The following is a 20,468-nucleotide window of genomic DNA, read 5'->3' on the forward strand; positions in this document are numbered from 1 at the left end:
TTTAGTAATCAATGAGTATGGGAGATGCATAAATATATTTTAAGTTAATATTTTAAGGTTGGTGAGCATTGTTGTTGCATTTGGAGTACAAGATGCCACAATTCTTGTGTGTAGGATTATATTAGTTTGTAACGGTCATAAACTTCAAATTTTATGACTTTATTATTTTTGACGCGTATGTGTACCATATAATGTGGTAAGTCGTACCATCCTATCTAATAGATAGTACAATGCGTAAATAAATACAACATATTTAGACTTAAAACGACATATATTACGGATCAACTAGCAACCAACATAGTACATGATACATAGTACATAATACAAGTAGCAAAAACATAGTGCAAATTGGAACATAGTACAAAGTTCATATCAACATAATTCAAACCACTTAATAATAACGTACAAACAATCAGTTTTCCTTCATTTCAATCCTTCAGGGGAGGTGGGAAACCACGTGTGCTCTCCTCCGTCTTGTTCTTGTCCTCGTTGATGAAAAAAGAACAAAAACAAAATAAACTTTGTAGGATCTTTAAAAAAATTATTCTCCCCACATATGCAATGTCTCCATGCATCAATTGAATTTCCAAGCGCAAAATCTTCTATTTTCAATAAATTGTCAGAATCTACAACCTTAGTTCCACGGTGTTTAGTTTGACAATGAGAGAAAATTAAACAAATTAGATTACGATATAGTGGAATACAAATAAATTGTAACAATATACATGACAAATATCTTAACTGGTAAACAATGAAACATATTAAAGTGCACTGCTTCCATACTATCATTCTCATTATATGATACTATGTATACCAACCAACAATAATCAATTTGTTTATCACCAATATTGTACATATAACGATTACCTACAATTACTATCATATGTCCAGACCATAATTAAATGTACATGCAACTAATACGTCCCATATTCCATATTATGTATCACATAATAATGAAAAAATTAAAAATACTTTTCAGCAGTACAAAAATGGAGACCTGCCAATCATCAGAGTGAACCCTCTTTCCTCGCGAATTAGGATCATCTTTGCGGCTGACGACAATGTTGACCAAACTCATCTTCATTATCAAACGCAATGCAACCATATTCTTCCCATCTTCGTCACAACTCAATGTTACATATAATCTTTCCCAATGAATCAAGTATTGAAGGATCAATGCATCGGGATAGATATTGTCTCACTTTCTTATAACGACACCATATATCTTCATTAAAGTCGAAGTACTCTTAACGGATTGATGTGCAATTGATCTTTGTAACAACAGTCTCCAAAAATTACAATCGACACTATGTTTTGTTCATCATTTTTAGCCATTGTGGATTTCAGGGCCGGCCCACGGATTTTGTGAGGGAACATTTGCTTTGGGCCCCCAACTTCCAAGGGGGCCCATATATATATATATATATATATATATATATATATATATATATATATATATATATATATATATATATATATATATATATATATATATATATATATATATATATATATATATATATATATATATATATATATATATATATATATATATATATATATATATATATATATATATATATATATATATATCAAAACAAAATATTAGATGAGTTAGTCAATAATGCCCTAAAATTACTTAAGAAAAAGGTTATTTTCCTCTTTATTTTTTATGGGCTCAAATATCCAAAATCCAAACAACAATTTAAAAATAAAATTTGTATATCACATATGAGTAGAAACGGTGCTAGCGGAATTGCTCTCCGGTTATCACATTCGGCAAATCTCAAATAGAATATTTTTGTTCTTTAAATTTGAGCATTTGATATATAATATATAATAAACTTCTTAATTTTTTTGCAGTTATTTTGCATCAAATTCGAACAAAGGTAATAAATTCTTATGTTTTTTCGTTTATTGGAATTATTCACTCTCTTCACTACTTAATTTAATTTGTTATGTAATATATTATTTTTGTTTTGATAGTTTGATAACACTTGTATTTGGGGGTGGGGGGGGGAATCAATAATATTACACATGAAAATGAACATTTTTTTCAAAACTCACTTAGGAACTCGAATCCGTTGGACGAGCCCTGGTGGGTTTTACAGTATTTTTCCATTGGAGGAGAAGGAGGAAAGATAAAGAGAAAAATAGAAGAGAAGAAAGAGAAAATGAACAGAGGAAAATAGAAGAGAGATAGAGAAAGAAAAAAATAGAAGAGAGACTGACCTGCATTTAAAATACTAATACGCCTTTAAAACATATATAGGGACTGACAGGCATTTTTTAGATATCAAAAGGGATTTATGTGCAGTTACCCCTATCTATTTTACAAATTGCTTTTTCTCCTTCCTTCTACGAGTGTAATATTATAGATATCATGTTCACGTTATTTAGAAACATGGATCTAAAGTGGACAACAGTTACTCACCATGTGAAATTCTCAACTAATTTTTATTTATCATTCACTACCAAAGACAGCCTTATCTTATCTCCACGAAATGATACAAGTATTACTGTAGAGGTAGCGTAGGTTTATTTATATTTTTTGCTTCTCTCAGTTTTACCAATTATTAATACTCTTTCTACAATGTTCTTTCTCTATGGAAATAATCGACCGTTGATTGCTATTGGCATTGAATCAAGTATTGATGCATGAAATTTGGGTCAAAATAATATTTGATGATTTTAATATTTTATCATTGGAGTTGCTCTTGCTCTCACTAGAATTGTTGTCCTAGGTTTCTAATTTTTTCTTCTATATACTATTAAAAGTTATTTCCTACCAAAATACAAATAATACTTCTACCCATGGTAATTAAAATCGTACGATTTACGATTCAAATCGTACGATTCGATTCGATTTGAACCATTTTCGATTCAAATTGTTTAGTGAATCGTAACATTTAAAAAATCGTACGATTTACAATTCAATTTGTACGATTTTCGGAATATATATATATATATATATATATATATATATATATATATATATATATATATATATATATATATATATATATATATATATATATATATATATCAGTGTTCTAAAAATCGGCCGAGGCGGCCGATTAATCGGTCGCCGAGGCGGAGGCGGTCCAAAACCTTTACGATTTTAGTGTAAAGGTTTGAAAAATCGGTTTTTTTGCCTGTGAGGCGGTTTGAGGCGGTCCGAGGCGGTCTGAGGCGGTCCGAGGCGGTCAAATCGGCAAAAAATCGGTCAAAAGTTGGTTTTTTTTTTTTTATAAATCAAAATAAAAGTTGGGATTATAATAAAAAAAAAGGAGTTTATGTTTTATTTTGTTTATGTTAATTATTATTTTTAAGAACTAATGATGTATGCCAAGAATGTATGTAAATTCAACAAAAATTGTCTTTTTATTTATATTTTATAAGGATATTTATGTATTATGATCTTATTATTATTAAACTTTTATTATGTTATTAGAATATATATACATGATGGAGATATAACTATGTTTAAATATTTTTTATCTATGTTTTGAGTGTTTATAAATAATATCTACAAATATATTATATTAAATTTTAAAAACCGATTTATTTCCGATTTATCACCGATTAATCACCGCTGCACCGATTAATCGTGAGTCGGTGCCTGACCGACTCGGACCCGATTACCGCTTTTTACAACCTTGATATATATATATATATATATATATATATATATATATATATATATATATATATATATATATATATATATATATATTCAGAATAAAATTATAAATTATGCTAAAATATTAGGTTTTAAGTACAAACACATGTTAAATAAGATAATTCCTCATCATATCGATGCTTCCAAATCTTATCATGACTATTTTTCTCTTCTTTTAATATTGTCCATCTCCAATTCTATTTAAAAACAAAGAATAAAATATTACAATAGTTTTGTTATACTTTACAAATCTAGTTATATTTTAAAGTAGGAGGTATATTCATGAGAGTTTTATTGTGATTTTTTTTATTTTATTTGATATACTCGGGTATGTCGATTGCCATCAATTAATCACATACACGAGTTTGTACGAGAATCTTGATTATTTATTTTTATATTCATTCAACCTAATAAAAAGAAGTATTTGCATTGATGAATATTACAAATTAAATAATAATAAATCAGAGTCTTTTAATACTAGGAAAAATTAGCAGGAACTCCCTCATCTAGGAAATGTAGTTAAGGAAACACCCCCTCTCAAAAATGATTAGGGAAACCCCCCCCCCCCCCCCCCCCCCCCCCCCCCCCCCCACCTTATATTCTACCCACATCGTACACTTTTTCTTTCTCTGTCCTCATTTTTCCTCTTCTTCTTCTCACGTACACACACCCCCTCTCTCTCCTCCTTTTTCCTCCTCTTCTTCTCTACGTACTCTCTCCCTCTCTCTCCTCATTTTTTCTATTCTTCTTCTTCTCTGTACATATGAAAAAGGTCGTCACTTATATTATTAACGGGATTTAAGTCGTATACACATTAATATCTTTTTTTTATCTTACAGTAAACAGCGTAAGAAATGAAGAGAGAGAAAAGCAACACCCAGTTTATTTGGGATTAATTTCTGCAAATATGTCATGAGTGTGAGTAGATCTGTTAGAATTTTCTGTTGATTTTGACAAGATTACAGTTTGTTGGGAACAAAGTATGAATTTCCAGATTCTTCATCTTCTCTCTTCTCTGTGTATTTGTTTTCTCTATTTTCAGCTTGTTATATGTTAATGGAGTTCTTCAGTAATGTCGTTAATGAAGGATTCCAGTTCTTGAAACTGGGAGACTGGGAGATCGAACTCCCATTATGGTTGACAAAGTGCGGTGTGGCGGCGGTGTGGTGACGATGGGGAGGCAGATTTAGAATTTTTTGGTGGATCAGGCGAAAACGGCGCGGGTAGAAAAATTCGTGCAGCTGGAACCTTGATCGACTATGTACGTGTTCATAGTCGATTAAGTTAATCGACTATGCTCTGGTAGTCGATTAAGGTTAATCGATTCCAATTTTTTTGTTTTTTTTTGAATTTTTTGTTTATTGATTCCAATTGTATAAATTAATTATAATGTTTGTATATTTTTTGTTTTTGTAAAATATAGTTAATTTTGTATTTTTTTTGTAGTTGTGATTTGTTATTTTTACTAGTCAGATTCTTAATCGATTATGCCTATATCTCATAGTCGATTAAAATAATGGGTGCGTAAAATTAGGAAGGAACTTTTCTCAAATAATGCAAAATAGTTTAGGTCTCTCCCTATTAAAAGAAGTATTGAAGGGGTTATATCAAAAGCCCCTTAATACTATTTTTTTTTTTTAATTGTGTTAATATTTTGTAAAGACCATTTACTTTTAACTTTTTTAACCTGTTACTCATATATATTTGTAGTGTAAACGATGTAAACGTGTAAAGGCAATTCACACTAAACAAATACATGTACATCGCTTAATATATTAATATTATTTTTAAAGAAATTTAAAAAAGCATACAATTTACCATTCGCAATTTTGACAAACATTTTTCCAAACATTTTTCAATTCGATTCACAATTTGATAACCATGTTTCTACCCTCAAAATATTTTCCAAAAACGAAATCAAAAATCTATCTCACAAGAATAATTCAAAAAATAATTTTCTTTGACCAAACTTTGAACGCAGTTTTTGGAATCATGGGAAAATAAAAAGAATTGGTGATTTAATAGATTCTGAGAGACAGATTAAGTTAATCAATCAGCAGCCCATATCTCATAATAATAATAAGCATACCAAAAACTAGTATGAATACAATGATGAAAGCAACAATATGTTGTACATATGACACCTACTCGACCAATTATCGTAGGTTAGCCTAAAATGTTCGAGGCCACAGTAAAATTCAATTCTTTCGGACGATGACTAAAGTCAAACAAATCTTTCATCCTGCCACAATCATTGTGCACTTCGGCAGCAAGAAAGCGATAGTGATAGCTGCCTTCCCGAAAAAATAAACAATAATAATATATAACAAGATATAGAATTACGTATTAGGAGAACATCCGTAGGAAGTTGCTTGCATATGCCATCGGTTTGACATCTGGGTGTGCCTGCAATTAATCAATACCATAAATTGTTATATCATAACAATCCAGCAATTGACGCTAAACAACACACGAGTATGAAGTGCAAAATGATTGCGCAAAACAACACGAAAAAAAAAGAATTGCGGTTTTTTTTTTTTTTTCTCGTTTCCTAATTTAATCGTCCGAGTGGGAGAGAGAAGCTACTAACCACTGCTGAAAAAGTCACAATATTGGGTTTCAGATCCGGTGCTTCAAAACGAATGAACGCTCCCTTGTTTCCCATCTGTGTCAAGCAAACAAATTCAAATGTAAGCATAATAACCTTTTCAGTTTTTACACCAATATTTATCAATTTGTCGCACCATTAATTTTATACAAAATGCACGGGGTTAGTTAAGAAAAAAAAAACAACACTAAACAGTTCGCTTTATTACAAACAAATTGCAATTCACGAGAAATAACCTCCTCGAGATTGACCAAACCAGAATTGTTGGCGTCATCCAAAAAAAGGATGCAAGAAGTCAAATTTTATCCCTACATACTATTCATAAAATATAATACGAAATAATGCCCTACGCAGAATATGAAATGTTTTGAACTCCACAGAGATGCAATTATTAAAAATTATAGTAGGTATCAAATATTGTAATTTGGGCATTTTTTTCCATTTCTTAATGTATTAATATAACATAGTATTTGTCACACTACCATTTTGTTGAAGCTTTCATTGTATTTTCCTAGTGTAATATAGATAAATGAAACTAAAAAGGTACCGTAATTTAACTTTTTTTTAATAAATGATATTACTAAATTTCTCTACCATAATTTTATTATTGCCACCAGCAAAACGAAAGTAAAAGTAAACAGGAAAATTTACACTAAAAGAAAAAATAATATTTTTTATAGTTCAAAATTAATCAAATAATTGTTTAAAAGTGTCAAATGAACTTTCGCGATTAAAAACATGCATTAAAAAATAAATTAGAGAAAAAGAAAACTCAATATGGTTAAACATTTTTATCTGCAGCATTGTAAAATAATTTTCCAATTTAACGAGCAATACTAATAGTCCATGAATAAAGTATAAGGGGTTGAAAGAAACCACAGTACCTGATCACAGTAATTTGGGGCAGAAAAAACCGTAATAAGTTTACCATCGTGCTCAATCTCGTAACCTTCATCCTTAACTTCATGCGACCTCACAACCAAATCTGTCAAAACACATGTTCAACAACTGAATCTTTTTTTTTTTACGTTTGCAGCTAGTAAATGAACAGGTGGTGTTAATAACAAAAACAGAAAGAGTTAAAAAAAATAAAAAAGAAAACTGAAAAGAAAGAAAGAGTAACCTAGATTGTTGTCTTGCAAAAATCGTTTGGTGACATCACCGCCAAAAGAAAGACCAACACCACGCTTACTTGGTCCCCTCCCAAGCTGAGGTTGTGGATCACTCCACAGCAACTCACACATTAACCCTGGATAAAATCACGAACCAAGAAACGATGATTTTAGATAGTGATTTAAGTTTGAATTCTTTCAAAATTTTATACAGTGATTCATCAAAGCTTACAGAGAAAGATGATTTTTCAATCAATCATGAACCAAGAAAAGAAAATTACTTGTACAAGAACGAAAAAAAAAACCAAAAAGTTAAAACCTTTTACGGGATTTAAACTAATATATGGACTGGCCAAACTTTTCGATCGGAGTGGGACAGGTGGCAAATACGAAGTTATAGCGTATATACAGCAACTAGAAAATAAATGGCATTTAGGAGAAAAAAAAATGGGAGTATAGTATTGAAATTGAAGCATACCCTCCTCGGGGGGCTCACAAAACCGATCGATTGCTCTGATGTCAGAGAGCTTAACACCGTCAACACTGAAAAGGCCACCGTGCACCACAAAAACTTTCTGATTTATGACGTGAGCCAAAGGCAAACAACAGAACACTTCTGCAAATAGTTCCACGAATATATCATTCAACTTCGATCTGACCTCCCCTTCAAAACCATATATCTTATTCATGCTCTTGCTTTCATGGTTTCCACGAGAAAGATGTATAGCTGAAATTAACAACACCATATTAGAACAAAACCAACGTTCGGTAATTCTATGGTCTAATTCTATGGGTAACAGATAACTTAAATTTAGAGTGAAGAAAATAGTTGAAACGAAGACAATCACAAAGAAGAGATTGAATTCAAAAACATTAAAAATCTCAGAAAAATTATATATATTTGTTTGAACTCAAGTGCGATATTAGTGACCAATGTTAACACCTTACAGATTTTGTCACTCAGTTGGGCCATTTGTTTAGGTGGTGATTGTGAGTTAAGTTATGATTAAGTGCTTATTTCTTCTAAAAGTTGAGGGTGTTTGCAAATTAGCTGGAAAATAAACTTGCAAGAAAAAACACGTACATGGGTGCTTTTAAAATTATAGCTTATTTTAAGAGAAGCAAAAGCAAGAGCTTGTTTTGCAAACACCTGAAAACAGATTATGTGCAGAAAAAAACTCCGAGTTGGTTTCTAAAAGCTTTTGCAAAGACCACCTTAGTTAATGGTAAATAAGTGAGCATAATTAATACACTAGTGACAAATAAATATAGTAAATGAATATCCTCCAGTACGAATAAAAAAAGGGCAACTTAGTCAAGGAAGGGGAGAGAGTAAAATAATAGTGCAATGAGTATAAAAGATGACCTGAGGGAGACATGCACTTGAAGGCAAACAGTGTGAGTATCACCTCTACAGAGAAAGAGCCCCTGTCGACGAAGTCCCCGTTGAACAGATACGGATTATCTTCTGACGGAAGTCCGTTGAGCTCAAATATATTTATCAAATCATAAAACTGCAATCACGTAAGATGAGTTATAAGGATGTATATATATATATATATATATATATATATATATTAGTTCTGTCTGGTCACACTATCAAGAATCGAGATCTTTAATCATGATATAAAACAAGAAACAGATATGGGTGAACCAGCTTAAATTTAATATAGCTTTAACATTCCAAACTTGACATTTATGGATATGACTGGATTCTTTATACAACGATTATATACCAACTGTATTATCCCAACAGAATGCAACAACTTTTGTATCAGGTAAACACGACTCCACATGTAGCATAATTACCCAATTTGCTTGAATTTTTTTTCTTTTTTTCACAAATAGAAATGTTCGGTACCAGATAAACCTCGAGAGTCAAGACAACATTTTTTTATGAAATAGAATAAAGATAAATATGTTTCTAAAGTTTGTTTCCAAATGCTGAGAAAGTAACAATCATGCATGGTTGTTTTTTTTTTCCTAATATAATAATTATTATTTTTTTTTATTTAAACTATTACTTGACGGTCGCTAACTAAAGGAGTGAACTGCATGGAATGAATGAATATTACCTGACCATGTACATCACCGCATACAGTGAAATGCTTCCCAGCAGGAACTTTAATATCGACAAGAGATGGCAATTCTCGCATCAAATCTCTTATTTGCAGAACAATCTGGAATGCATATCTATACCAAAACAAACTCATATTCAGATAAATTAACTACTTCTTTTACCAAGATGTACTACACTGATAAAGCTAAAACTAAGACAAATATACAAGTGAGAGAATCGCACACAAGTCGAAATATATTACTGTTCTAGCACAATCTACCTTTTATGTAGGAACTTTTGTTTCTTGAAGTCCTCCATCATGTTCTTCACAAAATCCAACGTAACTACATCTCCCTCTATTCTCGCGCCAGAATATTGTGGCTCCACATCTGGATTTGAAACAGAACCGTAAATCATTGTTAATTTGTTGAACTCGAAAAAGGATATAAATTAAGGGAATTTCCATTAAACTGTTTGACATATGTCAATGGATATAGTGGTGGGAAGTAACAAATGCATATTCATCTACTCGGATATTCCGACTCATTCATACAAAAGATTAAATGAGAATAGAAGAAACATAGAAAGAAAGATAATTATAAAGATCAGTCACCAAAAAAAAAAACAAATTAGTCGTAAATACTTTAGAAACACGGTGTGCGCTGCCATTGATTATATTCAGCATTAAGAGAAGAAAACTTCAGATTACACATACTGGAAACAGATAACTCAAAGTGTAAAACCTATCGACAAACTTAGCTTCAATTATTAATTTTATTTCTTGAAGTTCACAATATGAATACTGATATTTGTTTCGTAAAGAATGAGATATGAAAGGTGGTCAAAGTGCTCAAACGTATGGTGAATTTGTAATTATCGATTACTTATGTAAACATTGACTACTATTCTGACTTGTCAGAAATAGGTATTAATATAAGTTGAACATCAAAACAGCTGCTTTTCAGCTGCCCAAACTCAACCTTTTATTAGTATAAAGAACCCAAAACAAAGCCCGAACTTTTTTTATTTGACCTCTCAGATAATCCAAGTCTTTTGCTCATTGCACACCAATTCTTTTCCTTCTCGCATTAATTCTGAACAGAAAAATCTGAAGTTTAATGATGCCAAGATCTACTTTTAGTCCCACAAAATTCATCATAACTTCCAAATCTAGACCTTGTGCATTAATGCATTAACGCCTAAACTACGGCAATTCATTCAAAAAGCTTAGTAGAACTTGTGCTCGTTCGACAGTAAAACATCAATATATTCCGCTTAGACTTCTACATATGCTGCCATAAAATCAATGTTAATTTTGAAAGAACATAAAGAAGATTACATACACTCCTTATCCAATAGGTTCCAGCAATTTATTTCACCAGCTCATATTACAAAGTTTTTTCATTCAATAAAATATTTCTGGCCGTACTTTACAGCTCACAAAAGTGAAGACAAACTGAAACAGACTGAATAAGTATGTGAAAAAATAGACACCAAACCATATGGGTATGAGATAAGGAAGAAAAACTGATCATAAGTTTCTTGAGATATTGTCTCCAATTGTTTACAGCTAAGTCAGAAATAACCAAAATAAATGAAAGAAACTAATGATAAATCTTTCTGAAGTCCTTCTTTCAACAAAAGAATTGCAAACGAGAGATAAATACAAATGTCCAGCATCACAAAAGAAGCTATCAAGACTTACCACTAATTCCCTAAGGTTGGATAACAATGCATCATCAATGAAAGCATAAAAGTAAGTCTTTTCTCTTTTGCTTACGGACTGGTCCTGGACATGTATGTTTTCTTACAATTAAACCCCCAATTTTTATGACATTTGAAAACTTTGTGAGCTATCCTCAATGTTTAATTTGATCTCAGAAGGTCTAACCTAAGTCAAGAGTTCGACCATTCGTAAAGACACTGTCTTTGTGGAGACCCAGCAAATATGTTCCCCAGACCACCAATACAATTGCTATAGCTGTTGTTGCCACTGCTATGGCTGCTTTACTCCCCACATATACTGCCATTAGTGCTACTGCCGCTGCTACCCCAGTAACTTTCAGGGAAACATAAGACGACCTTGGGCTATTCCCTATAACCATAAAATAGGTAATATTCTAGTAAGTAGTATTTTTGGCCAGATCCCATACTACTAATTATTTATTGATATTTTTCCATGGATAAAACTACACTAAACTCTATCTACACACAAGCATAGGATAAATAGCGAATAAGTAAGGCATCTCGGATATTTCATAATCATGAGTAGAACTAGAAAAAGGAAACTATTCATCCCATATATCATGCCTTTCAAGATAATCTTACTAGCTACTGCAGCACAAAGCAAGAATTATGGCAGTAGAGAAACTTTAGTTAGTGACGAGATATCCAAAGTTGAGTTAAATGAGAAGGGAAAAGTTAAGCGAGTTGAATTTTCAGTAATAGCTACGCTATCAGATAAGCGGCAAACGTAATAAAAGACATTTGCGCACCTATAGTGTGATAATCAATTGAGTCAGCTATTGAACGTTTTTCTGATGTAGGTACAGAAATAGCTTCTTCAAATTTTAGCTTCATCACCGCCTTTTCACACTCCTTCAGTTTCTTGGTAGCATCAGGATCATTTGGACAAATTCTTTTTACCTGTATAACAAGAAGTCGATAGTTACATATGGATCAATAGGATAAAATCCTTTTTTTATTTCTCAAAAGAAATATATGTAGTTCCTACAAAGAAGCAGAAGATCTTTCGTAAGAACATTAAAAACATGTAAGATCCCACGAGTGGGATTCCGCACGAGACCACACTAGTAACGTTAAGTACAGAATAAATTATAAAAGAGCTAAACAAAGCTGAATGGTTCTCCATCTGCATTACAGACTATTTTGTCAAGTAGGTTTTCATGAATAAACCAGCAAAGGAAGGACTTGTATGCAAAAATTAGGCTTGTGTACACAAGGCCAAACTAAAGATGAAAGATAAGCAAAAAAATGCGGACAAAGCAATAGATATTTCAACTTCAAATCATTGTATAAAAAACCCTTAGAAACTTTCTCGTGATGCTAAACATGGTGGCCAAACGAAAGCAGAAGCACTTATCCAAAGTCAAAGCATTAAAAGGCCAACTAATTATCATGGTGCTTATTCAAAAAAGGGAAATGGTCTCTACTTTATTTGTAGAATGTTAGTGTTGGTTACATTAATACTTATTGGGCGACCGAGTCGTATTTTTCTGTAGTACTGCATACAATATTTAGCCAGGGCACATGACACAAACGCACATACACAAAGTCATATACTATTTTATTTTTTTTTCATTTTTTGCACTGTCAATGCATATGATATCTTGCCATCTAGACTGAAATTTCTCACATGCAACTCCATAGATACCCACACTTACTGAAAATAATTTAAATCTTGAACACACACAAAAAATATTATCATAACTTCAGCAAGCAGATTAAAAAGAAAAGAAAAAAAAAAGCAACAACAAAATGAAGAAATCCCACTTGTTGAAAATCCTTAAGAGCATCTTTGAATTTTCCCATTGCCAAATGTGCTGCGCCCCGCCTGTAATATCCCTGCATCGAGAAATACAATTCAGTAACCCATTCCTTCACAAGCGAATCGAAGAACAACAAAACGAAAAGAAAAAAAAACGGAAACCAAACAGTTCTTCTCGCCTTGGAATATTTGGGGTCGATCTCAATAGCTCTGGTAGCATCCTGTATAGCACTCCCATACTCCTCCAATTTAGTGTGGGCAAAGGCACGGTTTGCCCAGTAAACTGCATTACCCTCATTCACCTCAATCGCTTTCGTATACAAATCAATTGACTGTGAATATTTGTGCGCTGAAATACAATTTACCAAAACAAATTAAAATCAATCACACACATTCACATAAAAAAAAAACTAAAAAAAAATACGCATATCATCGCCAATACAACAGAGATTAAAGAGAAATCTCGAAACGATTTCACTACATACATACCTTTGAAGGCTTCATTAGCGAGGAGTTTGAATTCTTCAGCTCGGTTCGTTGAATTTTCAGTCGCCATGTTTGGGGGCATACTATGGATAAGTTTGTCAATGATTGTATCTTTTTGCAGAATGTGTTTCTCTCTCTTTTTTTTACCTAAAATGAGACTTCTTTTCAGTGTTGTGTGCCTGCGTGTGTGTGTGAGAGAGAGAGAGGAGGAGAGAGAGTGAAGAGAGAGAGAGAGGGGGAGAGGTTTTGCCCTAGATGATTCCGGAGCTCTATACTGCTGGCCGTTTGGGGGCTTAATTGTTTCTTTCTTTTTTAGTGCGGAAAAATATATAATAAATGATTTTATATTGCAAGTCCCAACAATTTCAAACCCTCTCATTTCCAATTTCCGAAAAAGAAAAAATAAATAACAAATAGCTTAAAAATTGGTAAATGTATTTTAATCTTGGGACTTCCTATTTGCAGCGAGATTTCGTTCACATAGTTATCTCCATGTGTGTTTATTTAAATCATGTTATGTGATAACCGGTGAAATTTTATATAGAATACATTGTCCGAAATAAATTCGGAACTATAGATCATATTAGCTAATTTTAAATCTAGACATGAAGCATATTTATTTCTTTTCCTCGAAATCATTTATTTTAATAAATATTTTTGAGATTTTTTAAATATATGTCTATGTAAATGGAAAATTCCTTATATTCATCTCTCAGTTTTCGACCACCATGGTACAACACAAGACCAAAATATTTTCCTTGAATACAACTCTTCTCTAGGTGAGCTCATGTGCATTAAGATTTTCCTTATAGAATTTATTTATAAGGATAGTGATGATGCTAAAATTTAGATCACCTAGGGTAGTGTAGAAAATGAGCTGAGAGAGCAAAGCGGATCAGTAGCTTGACAACTTGATGATCCTGAGGTCCCTGCGAAATGAACACACGTGAACTAAGCCGGGGGTTGATCCGGCGGAAACCCCTCCGACGCTCAAGTCAGATATACGGATCGTGGAGATGGTAGGGAGATGGGACTCCTTATTGATGCCGTTGAGACAAAGCTTGATGGAATGCTTACGGATTTTACGGTGTTAAAAAGGGCTGTTCGAAATGAAGGATCAAGTTCTGAGGGCAGAATGTCGGGATCCAAAGTTCGGGTGCCGGAACCGACTGCGTTTGATGGTGTGCGCAGTGCCAAAGAGGTCGATAACTTCGTGTGGGATATGGAGAATTACTTCGAGGCAGCAAAGGTTCCGGACCGTGAGAAAGTGACCATTACATGTATGTATCTCGTGGGTGATGCAAAGTTGTGGTGGCGTGCTCGTTTGTCAGACGATGCAAGTGCTAACCGAGTGAAGATCGAGACTTGGGAGGTGCTGAAACGGGAATTGAAAGAGCAATTCCTTCCTTGCAACGTGGGCTGGATTGCAAGGGAATCGCTTAGGCAATTGAAGCACAAGGGAACCGTGAGGGATTATGTCAAGGATTTCAGTTCTCTGCTCCTTGACATACGTGATATGTCCGATGAAGATAAGTTGTTCAACTTCATGGCTGGATTGCAGCCATGGGCCCAAACCGAGTTGCGGAGACAAGGCGTGAAGGATCTGCCAAGTGCTATCTCGGCAGCGGATCGACTTGTCGATTACAAGGTGATTGGGGCCGATGATTCCGATAAAGAAGGCTCGAAGAGGGATAAGTCCAAGGGAAAGAAGTTCGGTGGCAAAGGTGGCCGTAATTGGAAGCACAAAGAGAACGGTGATGGCGAGGGATCCACGGTGCAGGCCAAGACCAGTGGACAACCCGTCGTCAACAAACAAAACCGTGGGTGTTTTCTACGTGATGGCAACCACCGAATGAGGGACTGTCCGAAGAGGAGCAAGTTGAATGCTTTGATGCGGGAGTCGGATAGTGAGGAAGAGTCGGACGAGACTAGGCGTGCGAATCCGATTCAGTTGTTGAGTGCTTTGGTCGTGGACAAGGCACCCAACGGCACCAAGGGCTTGATGTATGCCACGGTGCTGATCAATGGCAAAGAAGTCAAGGCGATGGTTGATTCGGGAGCAACTCACAACTTCGTTGACGAGAGAGAAGTCAAGAAGCTGGGCTTGACTCTCTCAAAACATGCAAGTCAAGTAAAGGCTGTAAATTCAGAGGCGGGGCCGGTGAAAGGCAGAACCGATGTCGATCTAGTGATCGGTTCTTGGAAAGGGCAGTGCGGATTGACTGCCATACCACTAGATGATTTCGATGTGATATTGGGGCAAGAGTTCCTACTTGGTGCCAAGGCTGCGGTGATACCATTTCTTGGAGGGGTGATGATTATGGACGAAGAGTGTCCATGCTTCGTCGAATGCTCGTACGTGACTAAAGCAAAGGCGGGAAAGAAACCGGTAGCAATGTTGGCTGCGGTGCAATTGGAGGCAGAATCGAACGACAAGGAGTCATCGAGCCTAATTGCAGCCGTTGGAAGCAAGATGGTGAATTCTCGTGCTGGTTTGCTTGTACATGCATTGCCGAGAAATGAGACAAGGGCCGAAGGCAAGTTGAGGTATTCATTTGGGTTTATGAATGGGCAATGTGGCCTTACTTTTGTTCCAAGTTGCTGCCATGTGTGGCATAATTCGTGGGTTCGAAATGTGGTATTTTCTGAATTTATGTTGCGTGTTGGATTTTTGTTGGGCTGGTTTCTGTTGTTGAGGAAATGGAAGCCGTGTTTGGGTGATTCTCATGGGTTAGAATTCTCCTTTCTTGATCGGGGTGGCAATCGAGATAAAATGCTAGTTGTGCTAAAAACTAGTATTTTCACTTGTGGTTGGGTGCTGCTGTTTGAACGTGATTGGCGTTCGTATTTCCGAGGGCTGAAAGAATTTGTGGGAAATTCGTGGGATCAGACTTGGGATTTGGGTTTCGATGTGGTGCTATTGATCAAGCATAATCGAAGACGGTGGCAAGACAAGTGGAAACGAGGGAAAGCTTAAGCTGATGGTTTCGGTTCGACGAGGGCGTCGAACACCGTCGGTGATATCGGTAATGACTCGAGTGTGGTCGAGTCATGGCCGAGAAATGGTGCCAAGCAAGGGTTGGCACAAGGCAGCCACACAATCGGCCAATGAGTGGTCGAGTGTTGGGCAAGCATTCGGGGTGTTTGTCCGAGAAAGCAAGGAATGGCTTGATTCAAGTGGGAACGGTGATCGAAAGTACTAGTGGCTGGCACAGGCGTTGCTCGGCAGCAAATGCGGACAAGCGTGGGCAGTGATCGGCATGTGGCCGATAACTTGGGCAAACGAACGTTCGAGGGAAATCGAAAACGACTTGACAAGTGTGGGAAAGTTGGCACGACGGATTGGCAAGTCAATGAAGGCAGCCCGATGTGCGGGCGTGCCAAAGACCGTGTGGGCAAAGAACTAGCAAGTGATGGGCAAAGGCAAGCAAAACGTGCGGAAAAGGCAAGGTAGATGGGTTGCCTAGCAACTGGCCGGGCTGTTTGGGCCGTTTGGTGCGCGCACGCGCCCTATCAAGATGGGCTTCGAAAATCAGCCTTGTGGGCGGATTTGAGGGAAGTTACGGAGCGGTTGAGGCCTGGAAAGCACGAAAAACTGCCCCTTATTACTTGTAATAGTTGGCCAAGTGTCATGTATGTATGCTGCCATGTGTCCTTAGGTAGTTTTATGTGAAAACTACCTTTTTCCTTGTATTTATTGGGCTATGAGTGCACAAATCCGACCCATCTAGCATTAGAAAGTTCAGATTGCAATTGTGGGCATTCTGAGTGAGGATTTTGTGTGTGCACCTTAGTCTCCTTTGTATTCTTTGTGGGAAATTAATATAAAGGTTAGGCATTGCCCGTAAACGTGCTTGTGTGTTGTTTTCCGTTGCATACTCTTGTTATTGTTTACGTGGCTTAAAAAGACTTGTGTTTGTGTGCGTTTGTGCGAAGAGAATCGAGAAGAAGGCTGACTGATTTGGTGGGCAAATCAGGCCACACGGGCGAAAATTTCTTGAGTAAAGAAACCCCTGTGACAGTTGGTATCAGTTGGGCAAATACTGATACTTTTAAAACAAAGACTTTTTCGAAAATTAGACCTATCACAGAAGTACCGCTTGCTAAAAACTCAATTAATTAGAGCAAATACACGTTTCATGTGAAATATTTATAATTAATAATATCAAATTAGAGAAAAAAAAAACATTACAAAATTATGGTGTTGTAAAGTGATTTCCGTTTTTTTGTAAGAAAAAATAAATAAATAAGTGATTTCCGTTTATAATAATTCTAGAAGAAAAGAAGTTACAGGATTAGAACTATTAATAACGTACCCGACAAGTATCACACCTGGGCCTCGCGGCGGCGGAGCGCAGAAGACGCTGGTGATTGGTGGTGGCCATCTCGTTCCCTGCATGGTTTCTGAGATCGCAGCCGCCGCATAGCGCCACCTCTTTCGTACAACAAACTACCTCTGCCGCCGCCGCTTCACAGACATCGCACTGTATCTTCATCGTTAAGTTTTATTTCGATGACTTTCTAAATAGGGCAGAAGGACAAATATGTTTGGATTTGTATACAGTTGCACCGCCATTTTTTTTTTTTAATGTAAAATGAATTACTTAAATGATCAAAAGGGTGCGTAGATGAATTGTATAGGTTAACTTATTATTTATTTCAGGTTCTAAACTCTTGATTTAGTTTATAATTTTTTGAAATTTTATGTTTCAATTTGAAAATCAAAATTACATCTCTTGTTCATATAATTTGTGAGCTATTCACAAAGCCGAGTTTATCAAGTGCACTTTGAATGTTTGCGGATTTCATTGTCAATAAATAAAAGTTTATGAACTTTTAAATTAAAAAATAAAAAATAAAAAATCCTGTAACTTCATTTTGCTTTTTTTTTTTTTTTCTTCTTTTGGTCTAAAAAAATAAATTAAAAAATTAATATGACATTAATATTAAATTTTCCTTAATGATTATGAATCTTTAATAATGGAATCATGAATTATTCGAACTTATTGTGAAAGAAATGATAAATAATAAATAGTGTTGGTTGTGCACGATTTTGCACTTCAAGTTTCCTCCGCAAACGAGCCCTATAAAACATTGGAAAAATATATTTAAATAGTTTTATTAAATATTTCTTGCCCTTTACAATGTACCATAAGTCCCCTTTTTATAGTAGAAAATAAAATGCCGTTTCAACTGTAATTATAAATCAAAATCTACCCTAATTTAGGTAACTTATATTTAACATAATTTACATTCCCAATCAAAAACTTATATTTAACATAATTTACATTCCTTGATCAATCAAAAACCTTGATCAATCAAAAACTTATATTTAACATAATTTACATTCCTTGATCAATCAAAAACCTAGCTTAACCGTAAATTTACGTATGGGCCGTATGGCCCAAAATAAAAAGAAACAAGACCGAACAATACAATTCAGCCAAGTCGTCCGAATTAACCCCATAAAAAATTAAAAATAAATAATCCAAATAATTTGATACAGCTTCTTAAATATGTTGGTCACTTGATACTCGGACTTAATAATTAATTAAACACCAAATTATATAAGATCCACCATATTTTTTCATTGAGATAGATTAGTTTTGTGATTTTTTTTGCAAATATATGTAATTGAACCATTAATGTTTAAAATAACTAGGGGAAGAATCATCAAAATGTGAATATAATTAACTTCCATCAAGAGTAACAAATATTATCTTGCATCAACGGCCAATTAAAACAAATAAAAATACTGAATGCAAAATTGGCGAAAAATTAACCAAAACGTTAGACAAGAAGAAGATGATGATAGAAGTAGGTCAAAAGTAGCTGGTTGTAATAATCACGAATTGAAATCATAGGGAATCCGTCTGTTTTTTCATCATCCCTAATTATCATCATCATTAATGAATTTCATTTAAAAAAAATTAACAAGAGAGATATAATTGATAAAAGAGAGGGTGTGGGTGTGGGTGTGACTCAGACATCCAAGGAAGAATAGAAACAGCATAAGCTCTCGAGCCCGGCGAAAGGCGAAAGCACTTAGGCCGCCACTGCGAATGTTCATGAGAAACAAGCCTTTTACTTTCTCATCATCGCCACTCAACCCATCACCCACCGTTCATCAAAATTACTTTAATAATAATCAAAATTGACTTAAAAAATTCTGAGTTAAAAACACAATCGAAAAACAAAGAGAGAAAAAAAATAAGTGGCGGAAGAGGAATGCTGCCGTTCCATTTCTCATACTAGTTATTTATACAAGTTGGGCCTGTTTTAGGGTTTAGATTTTAAGAGGAGATCGACGGTGGAGAATCAGCTATTCAATATGTTTCATTCAAAAAACGCCTACCCCTAATTAAAATTAAAATTATGGGTTTGCACCCCTGAAATATAGTCCCCCGTCAACATTAATTATTTTCTATTTTAAAGTTTCAAATATAAAAAACATAACAATCTAATAATTATTGAATCATATAAAATGGAAAAATAATTAAAATTAAATTATTGAAAAATAATTTAAAAGTATATATCGTATAATAATGAAGGGCAAATGACAAAGAGGGATATGACAAATGACTTTAATGCACATTGGTCCACACAAAAAACAGTCTTTCAAATAAACTCATCCCCGTATCTTTAGTCCAAAATATCCTCTATAATATATTTTTTATCAATTCCATTCATTATGCTCTAACTTCCTCAATATTAAACATTGACCTCGATTTCAACAAATATATCACATTAACCCCCATTTTAATAATTTTTTGAAAAAATATTTTTTTAAGGAAATAATTTTTTTTTCTGATTTTTTTTTCCAGCCAGATTCCGGCGTTGACTTTTTTTTTTCTTTTTTTTTGGAAAACATTTTTTTTTCAGAATTTTTTTTTCCGGTCAGTCAACCGCCGTTGACTTTTTCTTTTTTTGACTTTTTTTTTCTTACAAAAAAATATTTCAATTAATATTATTGTCTTGACTACCAAATTACTGTTTCAGACAGTAATATTATT

General features: G+C 34.3%; 1 protein-coding gene and 2 non-coding genes across 4 annotated transcripts; all 3 read right to left on the bottom strand.

Moving 5' to 3' along the window:
• Positions 1-5,722: 5,722 nt before the first annotated feature.
• On the bottom strand, positions 5,723-13,825 carry PP5.2 (protein phosphatase 5.2). Of its 2 annotated transcripts, XM_012988859.2 has the most exons (13): positions 13,459-13,778; positions 13,149-13,318; positions 12,975-13,046; positions 11,957-12,107; positions 11,353-11,556; positions 9,742-9,850; positions 9,478-9,595; positions 8,769-8,916; positions 7,881-8,129; positions 7,414-7,539; positions 7,175-7,275; positions 6,273-6,347; positions 5,723-6,088 (listed from the first exon to the last, which is right to left on the bottom strand). In XM_012988859.2, the coding sequence occupies exons 1-13, from the start codon at positions 13,535-13,537 to the stop codon at positions 6,029-6,031; spliced, it is 1,662 nt and encodes a 553-aa protein (XP_012844313.1). In that variant the 5' UTR covers positions 13,538-13,778; the 3' UTR covers positions 5,723-6,028. The 2 variants fall into 2 exon arrangements, with proteins under 2 accessions (XP_012844313.1, XP_012844315.1); XM_012988861.2 differs by lacking the exon at positions 11,353-11,556 and having other exon boundaries at positions 13,459-13,825.
• Positions 13,826-19,272: 5,447 nt separating this feature from the next.
• LOC148765788 (small nucleolar RNA R12) lies at positions 19,273-19,349 on the bottom strand. Its single transcript, XR_016029418.1, has one exon. It is a non-coding gene; the product is annotated as a small nucleolar RNA R12 (small nucleolar RNA).
• Positions 19,350-19,433: 84 nt separating this feature from the next.
• Positions 19,434-19,559, bottom strand: LOC148765789 (small nucleolar RNA SNORD14). Its single transcript, XR_016029433.1, has one exon. It is a non-coding gene; the product is annotated as a small nucleolar RNA SNORD14 (small nucleolar RNA).
• Between the last annotated feature and the right edge of the window lie 909 nt (positions 19,560-20,468).

This window comes from Erythranthe guttata, chromosome 13 (assembly GCF_056151865.1).
Source record: "Erythranthe guttata isolate IM_541 chromosome 13, IM_541, whole genome shotgun sequence".
NCBI lineage: Eukaryota > Viridiplantae > Streptophyta > Magnoliopsida > Lamiales > Phrymaceae > Erythranthe > Erythranthe guttata.